Source organism: Drosophila ficusphila, unplaced genomic scaffold (genome assembly GCF_018152265.1).
Source record: "Drosophila ficusphila isolate 14025-0441.05 unplaced genomic scaffold, ASM1815226v1 contig_470, whole genome shotgun sequence".
Classification (NCBI taxonomy): domain Eukaryota; kingdom Metazoa; phylum Arthropoda; class Insecta; order Diptera; family Drosophilidae; genus Drosophila; species Drosophila ficusphila.
In genome coordinates this window covers 250,352-263,795 of record NW_025064389.1, presented here as the reverse complement: position 1 = coordinate 263,795, position 13,444 = coordinate 250,352, and the positions used below count along the sequence as shown (strand labels likewise).

Sequence of the window (13,444 nt, the reverse complement as noted above, 5' to 3'; positions counted from 1 at the left end):
GTACCTACTTTTTTGCAAAGTCCAAACGCTTGAGTTTATTTTTGGGGGTGACGAAAGGTATGGGCTTTGCTATATACACTGCGTTCCACTTGAATAGCACACTTTTAGATGCGATTTCAAATCTTGAAATCTTTTAACCAATAAGAAAACTCGCTGATGTTTAAGTTTCTATTTATAGTGAAATCAATTTTAAATATAAAAAGAGTAACAAAACACTTTTTTTTTTTAAGTATATTTAACAAACGTAAGTAAATATAAGGAAATGTGTTTTTATTTAACAGTGAGTATTAATATATATATATTTTTTAAATTAATAAACGGTTGAACCCCCCTTATTCAATATAACCTTGTAAATCCTTTTGGTCAGCGAATCATATAGTCTTTTAATGTAGTCTAGGAATATTGTAGCCCAGGCCCTCTGAATGGCGTCAATTAGTTCTTCTTGTATTGGGACGGTGTCTTTTTGTCTTTTTGGGGGGACGGTGGCCCAGCAGGTAGAGCGCTGGCCTCCGGTCCGGAAGGCCCGGGTTCGAGTCGAGTCCCAGGCTCCCCGAGAAAAAGAAACGGTCTCTTTTTCCAAATCTCCACCACTTCTATGCTCTATCGCTCACATAACATTAGTAACAAATTTCGGCTCCCCGGACCCGCACACCCCCTCGTCCACGTTACTATGGACCCAACAATAGAACTTTCGTCACTCCTAGATGGCGCCAGGTGGCAACCCCACCGCTAGGATAAGTCGCTACTGGCTTATCACCGGTACAATCGAAAATCAATGATAATGAATCCTCTACAAGAAATTGTAGAGGCTCTAAGCTCCCGGGTGGAGTAAAAGAATGTAAATTTTTTGTTGAAAATTGTTTGCCAGACTCATAAACCTTTCTGGCCAGCCATCCCCAAACATTTTCAATTATATTCAAATCCGGCGAGTATGTAGGCCAGTTCATAGTTTCAAAATTTTTATTGTTGTGCTGGAATGTCCAAGGCAACTGATTGAAAAAATTTTCCAATGGTGGAAAAGCTTTTTCAATGACGTTTAGATACGCTTTTGAGTTCATGTTTGAGGGTAAGAATTTGAGTTCACAAGTCCCATAGTAAGATATGGCTCCCCAAACCATAACTCCGCTCACTCGACTATGTAAACGCTCCAATTGATGAGTCTCTTTCCTCAGATCATAAAAATAATAATTGTAGCCATCTGGCCCCTCCAAATTGAACTTTTTTGCATCAGAAAAAACTACGCGCTTCCACTCGTTACGCCATGACAAATTGACGCGGCAAAAGGTGTTTTTTTTTAAGTTTCAAACGTTTAAGATGTTTAGCTTTCGAAATAACTCGCCAAACAGTTGTTTTGCTCGCGTCAACACCTGCTTTGGCCCTTATCTTGCTCACAGAGTCATGAGAGTTTGAGGCTTCCCGCAGAATCGCTCGCTTATCTGTGTCGCTAAGAACACTACTTTTGCGACCTTTTATATTTTTTCCATAGTTTTGTTTGTTTTTGATAAAATTGTATACGAGTTTTCTGCTTCTTCCAATTTTGTTCGCTATATTAGCTACAGAAAGGTGACAATCAATATAGCTTTGTATTTGGGTCTGTTCTTTATGACTTAATTGCACAAAATGATTAGACTATGTTTAAAATTCACAAATTAATCAAAAAACGTTTATGATTCAATCTCCTTGGCTGCTGAAATGGCACTTATTCCAAAATATGGAATGCAAATGAAACAAAAAATGTTGAAAAGAAAATTACGGTACATTTAAACGGAACATTTACAGACTTCCAATTTTTGTTGGAAGAAAGTAGATAAGGAGACGAAAAAAAACAGCAACAATCATTGCATTAGATCAAGCAATTGCTGAGAGATGAACACGTAATTATGAAAAAAATTTTTGTGCTATTCAAGTGAAACGCAGTGTATGTTTTTATACCAGACTCAATTAAACGCCTGCGTATTGTTTTTTCACTTATGGAATTAAAAGCAGTCAAGGCCGCAGCTTTTGGGGTTTTGAGAGGATCCTTTTTGAATTGGCGTACAATCAGGCGGTTGCTCGGCGCGAATTTTTCATTTGATTTAATTTTTTATATCTCTTTATTTGATAATTAATAGTTTGGCGTGGTATATTATATTCCTTAGCGATATTTTTTACAGAAATACCCAAGTTATATTTTGTTACAACTTGATGGCTAAAAACGCAATTTTATCGAAGAATAAGCAAGAATTATAAAGAATTAATTTAATTGCACTTGTCTGCTGTCATTCTTATAAGCATAAACCTTTGACAAATCACTTTGACAGATCACCTTGTGCATCATTTTCGCTTTGTTTGATACAACGGTACTTAGCAGAGCAAACTTATAGCTAAATGAAAGCCATGTCAAAATATATATGCCGACTAGTAAATCTTAAGGTAGCGCGTTAGGTTTAAAGTTTTGAAATAATGCAATTTTTGACATTTACATACATATATAATATATTGAAAACGATATATGGACTTGTCAAAGAGCAGGTAATTCAGTCTCTCGTTAGACATGAGCCGTTTTGTTCTGGTTCTGGTCTCTCTCTATCTTTCCGAGCTTTAGCGTGGTGTTTAGTTGAGGACTGGTAAAAGAGTAATAATAATGAGCAACAAAGGCAACGAAGACTCGCAGCACCAGCCAGGACTCAATATGGAAGAAAAACAAGCAATCGAACAAGCGACTAATGAGAACTTGCGTGGAGAAGGCTTCACTTCTTCGACAGACTTATTTACCAATTTTAAACATAAACTTGACTGAAATCATGGTAAATTAGCGAAGGATGAACTTCTTTGAATTGTTTTCATTGGATTGCAGTGGATTAACTCCATTTTTATATCCTGTATTCACAGCTGTGCCATCGCAAAGAACACCCATCAAAGATGTCTGATATTCGAATTTACCCTCAAGAAAGTCAACAATACTCTTCTCAATCGTCGTCACTTTCCCAAAATCACTGGAAAGGTGTACGATGTATTTAGAATCTGACTTTGATAATATTGAGATGAGTTCTTCTGTAACAGTCTTGCGATGCAATCTATTGTCTGTGGTCGTCATCACTAAAGTGTTGTCTTTTCGACCGTCAAAGTAAATAGCCCTGAAAGAATTACTGGTTTATTTTTCTGTCACATAACATAAGCTTCATCAGATTCTGTTTCTGTAGAAGAACTGTCATATGTCCCAATTATATTTGAAGCCGATGAAGAAGTACTAAAAGCACACATGGATTTTGGCACCAGTGACCAGTGGTCATACTTTCGCTCATCACCTTGTCAACAGTCCCTATATACATTTTGCGATCAGTTCGTTGGTCGTGCGTAACAATTCTTTAGTTACAAATTTGCATACTTCTCTAGATATACAAATTATAATAAAGTATTCCTCCTGGGCGATGTCCGTCTGACGTAGAGGATGGTTGTTTTTGGGTTCCAGTATTCTCTGTCGAATTAGGAAGATTATATTACAGGGTTAGACAGGGGAGACAGACAAAAAATCTCCTATGGGTGGGTTGGTGGTTTCCTCAAGTCAAACTGATTTTAAGTCTTCGTGATCTAAAATATTCGGACTAACAATATTAATTTTAGAAAAACAAGCATTACATTTTGTAAATATCTCATCAGCATTCTATTTCTAGCAAGTTGATTAGAATTTGCCTATTGCTCGACTCAACCAATTTCATTTCAATAAATCTGATTTTTTTTCTAAGTCACCGGCACCCGGTGTCCTTATACGACCTTAAGCATCGATCCTAAGAAATCTAAACTCCTAACTACTCTATGATGAACGCCCAACGACTCCTACAAGTCCTGGAGGCGAGCGGTATCTACGCTTAGGAGCTTCTTCATGCGGGATAGGGGAAACATGTCGATCATGTTGTTTGTTTCCTTTATTCACGCACATATTCTGAGAGCTTCGCTGTGTGCGTGACGAATGCGAACTCCTCCCGTACTAGGATTGCACCATCAACGATGGGGGTGTACTTGGCCTGCGAATAATCAGTAATATGAGCCAACGCCAAGAATAGGAATAGACAACGTATGGGTCCGAACCTGTGGAATTCAACTTTAGCTATTTCTTGTTTATGGGGAGGTTCCCACCACCAATAAAATAAACTTAAAACAAAACAAGAAAAGAAGCTAGCTTCGGCAAGCCGAAGTTTATATACCCTTGCAGTCATCAAAGATTTTGAACAAAATACATAAAGGCTAAACAACATCGAAGCAATGACGTTTTTCTATTAATTTTCCATATTTTTGACTATTCTTCATAGGACAGCTATATGACATAGTTGTCCGATTTTGATGAAATTTAAAAAGTAATGGTAGAGTTATTCGATTTTAATAAAATTTAATCCGAAATTCATTAGTAGTTAGAAAATGCATCTGGAAGAAATCAAGTCGATCTGAGTGAACATTTTGTATTTCATTCTCTTATATGAGAGCAAGATAGCTTTAAAACTGAGAGACTAGAGTTTGAAGAGAAACGGACAGACAGATAGACGTATTTCAATTCAGTCATGCTGATCAAGAATATATTATATAAACTTCTTGGGGTCTGAGGAGTCTCCTTTGCTCTGCAAGGGTATAAAATGCTAATGGCAATGAACCTTATAATTAGTATGAACTTGCGCCAAGTGGCTTTAAAGTGTAACAAAAAATGACTTAAAAAACGCAAAGGACTTTGTTCGGTCGTATCATTTAAGATTGTCCTTGCGGACCATCCTCCCCTTAATAAGGACCGTGGTCCACTTCTACGGCTCTCTCCTCACACAAGGGTATGAGTTTATTTCCTAGCCTTCTGTTGGATTTTACCAATACTTTTTCACCAACTTCTAAGACCCTATTCTGCCGTTTTCCCGGTTTCTTAGCGCGTTCTGGGCACTTCCTATTTTTTCTCGGATTTCTATTTGTAACTTATCCGAGTTCGACTGCACAACGTCAGCTAGTCTTTTGTCAATGACCGAATGAATTGACTTGTTGTACCCGGTAGTGTCCAGTAAAATTAACTCAACGGTGTCTGTTATAACTTTGTCGATTTTAATGCACCTCGCGAGTTCCAGCAGGGTGCTGAGAAATCGTTCCACCTGTCCGTTCGATACACTATGTGAGGGTGGTGCATTTGCGATACTAACTCAAAAGTGGTTAGTCAGCATTGCCGAGATCGTATGCGAATTCAATGACGGTTCATTGTCACAATACATCATTTTGGGTCTTGGAAAATATTTCATTAGCTGCAACTGTGCCAGTTTGAAATCCTCAATCGTTCTAGATTTAATAGGTTGCACGACTGCGAAATTTGAAAACTTATCGATGCAAGTCAGGAAATATTTTCTATCGGTTGAGAAGATATCGATGTGCAAAATCTCCCCTGCATACGAAGGGATCGGCGACTCGCCGGTTTCCTGTTTCTTCGGATGCCTATCATATTTCGCCCTTGCGCAGGTCTTGCAGCTTTGGACGATTTCGTTGGCTAATTTTGTCATTTTGGGAAAATAATATCCGGAGAGTACTTGTTTGACATTTTCCTTTGCCGATCTGTGTGCCCTATTGTGATCGGCAGTCAATATTTCCCGTCTCTCGGCGACTGCAAAAATATCTGTCACGCGATTTTTGCAATTCCAAATTTTTGTGGCTGGGAATTGGCGAACCAGCTCGTCCTGTATAATTGCGAGCGCGTGCAAGTCACAATGGATGGCGTTTACGCCTTTAGGAACTATAAAGTCTGCGATTTCATCGAGTAATGACTCTTTGCAGAAAAATTTTACAGCGTGTCGTCTCTTGTTTTCAAAGAGTACAAAGCTGCGTTTTAACGGAGAGCGTGCTTCCTCCAAAGTTATTTTGTTTTGAAAGCAGTTCAAGGGCTTATCCGTTGTTTCTATTGTGTGGGTCAGGAAGAGTTCGCTGTGTGTAGTGGCTATGACATTTATTTGCTGCCGAGAAAGTGCATCGGCAACAAGATTTTTTTTACCAGGTTTGTAATAAATACGCGCACCGGACTCGGCAATGCGAGCTTTCCACCTTTTGATTTTTGCATTCCGATTGGATTCCGATACCGCAAAATACCGTTAGATCAAACGCCTTCTTGTTTTCGGGGTATATTAGCATCACATCTTCAGATGCCTAATAGTGGCTACTACTGATGTTATATATGGCAGAGCCTCACGGAATTTATCGCAAAGTACTTTAGCCGTAGCTGCTTCGTATGTCATATTGACCTTGTTTGTTAATAAGGTGAGTTTTTTCTCAAGCTCATCATAGTACTGTAACAAGGTTAGGCCACCCTGTCTAAGGGTGCCTAGCTCTTGCTCGATGACGTGCATCGGTCGCTTGTCACTGTATGTGAAGTCCAAGCGATTTATAATCTCGTCGAAATTCAATACAAACCCAAATGAAGATAGCACGGCATCAGCGGGGCCCCTGAATTTACTCCTAATAATTATGACTGCTTGATAGTGGCGGGAACTGCCATCATATCGTCTGGTAGGCGGCCACAGCTGCTTTTCGCCAAGTTACGTAAGATTCTTACGTTCCCTCAAATAATATTAAAATACCCTTGCAGTCATCAAATATATCTAACAAAATGTATAACGTCTAAACAAAATCGAAGTTATGACGATTTTTCTATTCAATTTCTATATTTTCGACGATTGTTCATATGACAGCTACATACATATATGGTTTAGTCGTCCGATTTTAATAAAATTTAATTAGAAATTCGAGAGTTAATAGTAAACTTCATACTCTAAAAATTATGCTTATCTGATGAAAATCAACGATGTTATAATTTGTTCCATTTATTTCCTTTCATTCTATATAGATATTTCCGACGGTAGCTATATGATATTGTTGTCATGTTTTTATGATAAAATCTAAAAATCATGATTAAACAAGAAAGGAAGCAAGCTTCGGCAAGCCGAAGCTTATATACCCTTGCAGTCGTCAAATATGTCGAAAAAATACATAAAGGCTAAACAACATCGAAGCTAAGACGATTTTTCTATTCATTTTCCATATTTTCGACTATAGATCATATGGGAGCTATATGATATAGTTGTCCGATTTTCATCAAATTTAATTCGTAATTCAAGAGTCGTTCGAAAACTTTAAATTTCAAAAGTCATGCTTATCAAATAAAAACCAACGATGTTATAATTTTATTTCCGTTATTTCTATATAGATTTTTCGATCTTTCCTATGGCAGCTATAAGATATAGATGACCGATTTTTATGAAACTTTTTTCCAATATAAACGTTGTTAAAAAACTTGATATTCAAAAAATCATGCTCGTGGGATAAAAAACAACGATGTTATCAATTTATTTCCATTAATTCTATATATAATTTTCGATCTCTCCTATGGCAGCTATATGATAGAGTTATCCGATTTTGATCAAATTTAATCCGAAATTCAATAACAGTTAGAAAACGCCATCTTGAAGAATTCAAGTCGATCTGATCAAAAACAACGGCGTGAGAATTTTTTATTTCATTCTCTCATATGGGAGCTATCCGATATAGTCGGCCGATCCGGCTCGTTCCGACTTATATACTGCGTGCAATAACTACACACCTTTTGGGAAAGTTTCATCAAGATAGCTTCAAAACTGAGAGACTAGTTTGCGCGGAAACGGACAGACGGACAGATGGACAGACGTACATGCATATTTGGATTCTGATCGTGATGCTGATCAAGAATATATATACTTTATGGGGTCTGAGGTGTCTCCTTCACTGCGTTGCAAACTTCTGACTGAAATTATAATACCCTTTTGCTCTGCAAGGGTATAAAAACAATGACGAAAACAATGATGAAAACAAAATTATAATGTTTGCCAAAATTTCTATATATATTTTCCAATCTTTCCTATGGCAGCTAAAAAAATAAAATTTTATCTGAAATTCGCTATTGATTTAAAAATATTATATCATCAGAAAAAGGTAAGGTGTCCCATTTTTGCGTCTGAGCATCAATTGCGTTCGCTATCAATCTTCAGTAATGTTTTCACTTGGCGTTATTCTATTTTTCTATTTTTTAAAGATATTAGTATTTATTATTTATTCATTAAATTTTTTTACACAATATAGTCGTCCCATCCGTGCAATAACTTTACAACTTTTGGTAGTGTCTCAGCAAGATAACTTTAAAACTGAGAAACAAATTTGCATAGAAGGAGACAGATGGGCAAAGGGCAACACAAGATCGATTCAGATAGTAATCAAAAATATATATACTTTAAGGGGTCTGAGATGTCATCTTGACTGTGTTGCAGACTTTTTTACCGATATTTAAATAAAAAATATTTTTCCAATTTTAAAGAATAGTATTTGTAGCGTCATGATCAAAGCAAAACAAAAGTAAAGTCGAATATAAAAAATTACCTGTATATAATTACATTTTCCGGCAAATAACCATTACGTCTTTGATATATTCGTAGAGCATTTTCAAAAATTACAGCTATTCCATTCAAAATCTCTTCACTTTTTGTTTGAACGACAGCTTTGCTATACCATTTTGTGTACGATGAATTCAAAGAAGCCACAAATGCTGTAACAAACAAAATAAGTTGTATGTTCATTTAGATTTTTTGTGCAAATTTAAATATTTTTATTCAAAAACATTATATAAACAATTGTATGGCAAGAATTCGCTGACATCCATAAATTACAAGAACAATTTTTATTTCTTTAACCTTTTCGTCTCTGTTTAAGTTTGGACTGCGGAGAAACGTGTTAAGCCCAAACTGAAATAACTCCTAAAAGCTAATTTATTTAGGCGTTTCAGTAAGCAACCACGAATTTTCCCCAGTAAACTCATAGACGCAAAATTTTCGTAGAGGTTAAAGCTGAAAACCAAAGTATTTTTGTATGAAACAGATTGATGGAAGCACTTACGATCCTATAAAGTATATATTAGGTTGTCAAAAAAGTCTTGCGGTATTTTTACTGAATTTTCAATTGTTCATAAAATTTCAGCTCTATGATATAGTCGTCTGATTTTAATGAAATTTAATTTATAATTTGAGAGTCATTACAAAACTATAGATTCCAAAAATTAAGGTTTTCTAATGAAAAACAACGATGTTATCAATTTCCGTCAGTTCTATATAGATTTTTTGATCTTTCCTTTAGCAGCTATATGATATAGTTGTCCGATTTTTATGAAATTTTTTCTCGATTCAAGGGTAATTAAAAATCTTGGTGCTTAAAAATCATGGTCGTGGGATAAAACACAATGACGTTACTAAGTTTATACCCTTGCAGAGCTAAGGGTATTATAATTCCAGTCAGTAGTTTGCAACGCAGTGAAGGAGACACCTCAGACCCAATAAAGTATATTCATGGGGGTATATTTTTCGATCTTTCCTATGGCAGCTTAGGTATCCAAATTGCACAAAATTTAACTCAAAATTCGATAGTAGTTAAAGAGCACCATCTGGAAAATATCAAGTCGATACGATCAAAAACAACGGCGTGATCCGGCCCGTTACGACTTATATACTGCGTGCAATAACTACTCAACTTTTGGGAAAGTTTAAGCAAGATAGCTATAAAACTGAAGAACTGGTTTAAAGAGAAACAGAAAGCAGACGTATTTCGATTCCGATCGTGATGCTGATCAAGATTAGAGTATATATATATATTACTCAAAAAATCATGGTCGTGTGATAAAAAACAACGACGTTATCAGTTTATTTCCATTAGATCTAAATATATTTTTCGAGTTTTCCTATGGCAGCTATTTGATATAGTTGTCCGATTTTTATACCCTTGCAGAGCAAAAGGGTATTATAATTTCAGTCAAGAGTTCGCAACGCAGTAAGGAAGACACCTCAGACCCCATAAAGTATATGAGTTAATAATAATAATAATTGGCCATCACAACCCTTGACGGGTTACAGCCTGTTGCACAATTTGCACCACTGTCCAGCACTCCGCACCATATAAGAGTACTGGAAGAATGAGCGTCTTGTAGAGTGTTATTTTTGCCTGTTAAGAGAGAGCTTTACTGTTGAAATGCCTACTGAACCCAAAGTAACACCTCCAGGCTGACATCATTTGTGCTAGTTAAAGCAGTGCCAAGGTAGATGAATTCCTTGACGGACTCAAAGCTATAGCTGTCTGCAGTCAGCTGAGAATCAAGACGCCGCGATTCTCTGCTTGAGCACACCATAAACTTTGTCTTGTCCATGTTCACTGCTAGTCCTACTTTAGCCGACTCCTTTTCAATAGCCCCGAAGGCTGCTGTAATATCATGCTTGGTTCGGCTAATGATATCAATATCATCAGCTTAACCAAGGAGTTGGATACATCTGCTTGTCAGAATCGTGCCTGTCCGATGCACACCAGCCTTCCTTACAATACTCTCCATTAGAATATTGAAGAGCATGCAAGATAGAGAGTCACCTTGTCTGAGACCAATGAAGACTAATGCCACGGTAATTAGTGCGTAATGTGGCATCACCCTTCTTTATGACAGAACAGTTTCCAATCTTCGGGCATGCTTTCCGTACGCCATATCTTGCTAATTAGTTTGCTCCCTACCAACATATCACCAGCTGCCTTAAACAATTCATCCGGCAGGCTTGGGCTTGGGTTCGGTACGTCTACATCAGTACCGCAGATTGCGGTTTGTAAATTATAATCTTCATAGCCCGTGCCAGAGCCAGCTAACAGGCTTGAGAAATGATCCCTCCATAACTTCAGCACAATCTCTGCATCTGTGACTAGGTTTCCGTCATTGTCCTTCCATGCAACTCCTCCAGTCTTACAACCTTGGGTCAGACGCTTAACCCACTGATAGAAGTTACGAGCTTCATTTCAAACTCTCGCCTTTCCTGTTCTCTTTTCTTGCGTCTGAAAAGGCGTTTCTCATCTCTTCTCCTTAACCTGTAGACCTCAACAACAGCCCGTATAGCCTCAACTTGCAGTGTTCTTCGGTAGGCGGGGTCTTTTGGATTCCTTGTTGGGGTGCGCTAGAATCCAATGACTTCTTCTGCGGAAGTTCGCAGGGAGTGGGATATGAGCGCCCACTGATCGCTGATGTCTTCAGGTGTTGGAGTTGTTCGGTTCAGTATGCCAGAGTCCAGAGTGGAGAATGCATCCCTTGCCTGTTATGATTGCAGCTTTCCGATGTCCAGTCTTCTCAACAGTCCTCGACGTGCAATTTTCGCAAAACATAACCGTGTGCGAATCTTAGCTGCAACAAGATAATGGTCGGAGTCGATGACCCCGACAGGATCGCACGTCAAGTATGCTAAATGCTTGCCTTGCATCGATCACAACATGATCGATATGATTTCTGGTCAGTTCATCGGGAAAGAGCCACGATGCCTTATGTATGTCCAAATGACGGAAAGTCTCCTTGGTGACATCGTCCTTTTCTTCGGTTGGAGCGTGCGCGCATATCAGATTGATGTTGAAGAATTTGGCAGTAATTTGGATCGTTGCAAGTCTGGCGCCTTGTCCTATCCATGGCATTTCCTGGATAGCAGTGATATCAGCACCTGGTCTGTACAATGTTCGTACATTCCAAGTTCATACTCTTAAATCATTGTCCTTTTTCGTTTGCCATGGTCGTCAACGTTAAATCGGTCCCGTTCCCGGGCTTCTTCTGCTTCTTTCATTGAAATTTTGTTTTTCCATGGTCCTACGCCACAACCTAGTTCGTCGCGCGCTTTAGTTTGCCACTCAACGGATGTTGAATCCAGGGAGAACCACGTGGAGGTAGTGCGTCGGCTTGAGGAGAGCCGTGATAATGATGATGCTGGCATTCACCAAGTTGAATGCAATCAGACACTTCGCCTTATATGCTCTCCCCCATTCTTCCTAGTATATAAGTTAACCATATCAATATTGCAACATTGTTAAGAACAACTTTGCAACATAGTAACACATTTGTCAAGAGTCAGCTCGAAGTTCAATATCATAAAGTCAAAAGCTATATCGAAGTTCAATAAGAAAAAGTCAAGAACCAGCTCAAAGATCAATTGCATAAACATGAACATCCGGTCAGCAGGTCTTTCTTTTTCTGAAACTAAGTAAAATTTACCAACGTCGATGCCAACTAAGACAGCGCCGCCGCCGCCAAAGTTAACGTCGCTTAGATGAGGGTATTAATAAGTAGAATATGTCAGTCCCGATTTGAATTCCGAATAAAGATCACGTCTTGATAATAATTTCTCAGTGTTCATTTGCTTGGGAATGAACTGGAGCCCGAACAAGGACCAGCGCGAGTAAATCCGATTAAGTTCGCACAGTGATAAATAATTGTTTCGTGCAACTCCAAAAGCCTATTCTTAAGGACCAATGCGGGGAAAAATTAATAAGTGCAACTCCGCTGTCCCAATCAGCAAATCGAAATCAGAGAAACTCCTTCTAAACCAGTTAAGAAGCTGAGGACCAAATCAATCGGTGGACTACGCAGATATGCTCGCAACACATCCCCCATTTGTGTGCGTCGCAGGATTCTTAGTAAACAACAAATAGGACAACATCCGGAACACCAGGAGGAGTAGCCACATCATGTTAAGTTAAGTGAGATAGTGGTTAAGTGACAAATACACAATTTAAAATTCAATCAAGGTAAATTTTTCAAAACGTAAAATTATAATTTTTTGGTTGTTTGGTAATGACATACGGGTTTTTACATTCAAATTTCGCGCATCGCTTGTGATATATATCAAATATAATCGAATCTGGCATGCTGTATATCGTTTGAAAGGTATTGGCATCACCTTTAAAATGACATATGGTTTGTTTACATGAGCTTCCACGTTAAAAAATTACAATCGATTGAAATGGATTTCACAAACGCAGAAATTCGGCCAATTCGCACAGGGAAAAACTGATGCGGAATATCGCAGACAGATTATTGCTGTCTTAGGAAATAACAAACTTTCGATTCAAACCGCCGAACAGTGGTTTAGGCGATTCCGAAGTGGCAATTTTGATACCGAAACACCCAAGCCTTCCGGACGACCAGTGACCGTTGATACGGATAAAATCATGGAAATAGTGGATCGGGATCGTCATGCGACTATTAGAACCATCGCAGAGGAGCTGCAACTAAGCACGGAAACCGTCCATAGACACTTAAAGTCGAAAAATTTAACAAAAAAGGTCGATGTAAACCTTTTCGACCGTATATCAATCTGCGAATCTTTGTTGCACCGTAATAAACTCGACTCATTTCTGGATCGGTTAGTCACTGGTGATGAAAAATGAATCACATATGACAACATAAAGCGTAAAAGATCCTGGTCGAAGCACAGTCAGTCGTCTCAAACGGTGGCAAAGCCAGTACTGACGGCTCAATAGGTGTTGCTGAGTGTATGATGGGATATCAGAGGAATTATCCATTATGAAGTGTTGCCCTATGGCCAAACCATCAATTCTGACCTCTACTGCCAACAACTGGACCGCTTGA

The 13,444-nt window shown here is 38.2% G+C and overlaps 1 protein-coding gene across 1 annotated transcript in view; it reads right to left on the bottom strand.

Annotated features, from left to right (window-relative positions):
- The window catches only part of LOC108098848 (protein argonaute-3), a 209,061-nt gene that overhangs the window by 131,492 nt on the left and 64,125 nt on the right, over positions 1-13,444 (bottom strand). The window contains 1 exon segment of the mRNA XM_043208480.1: positions 8,398-8,563. Coding sequence (XP_043064415.1) covers positions 8,398-8,563 — 166 coding nt within the window.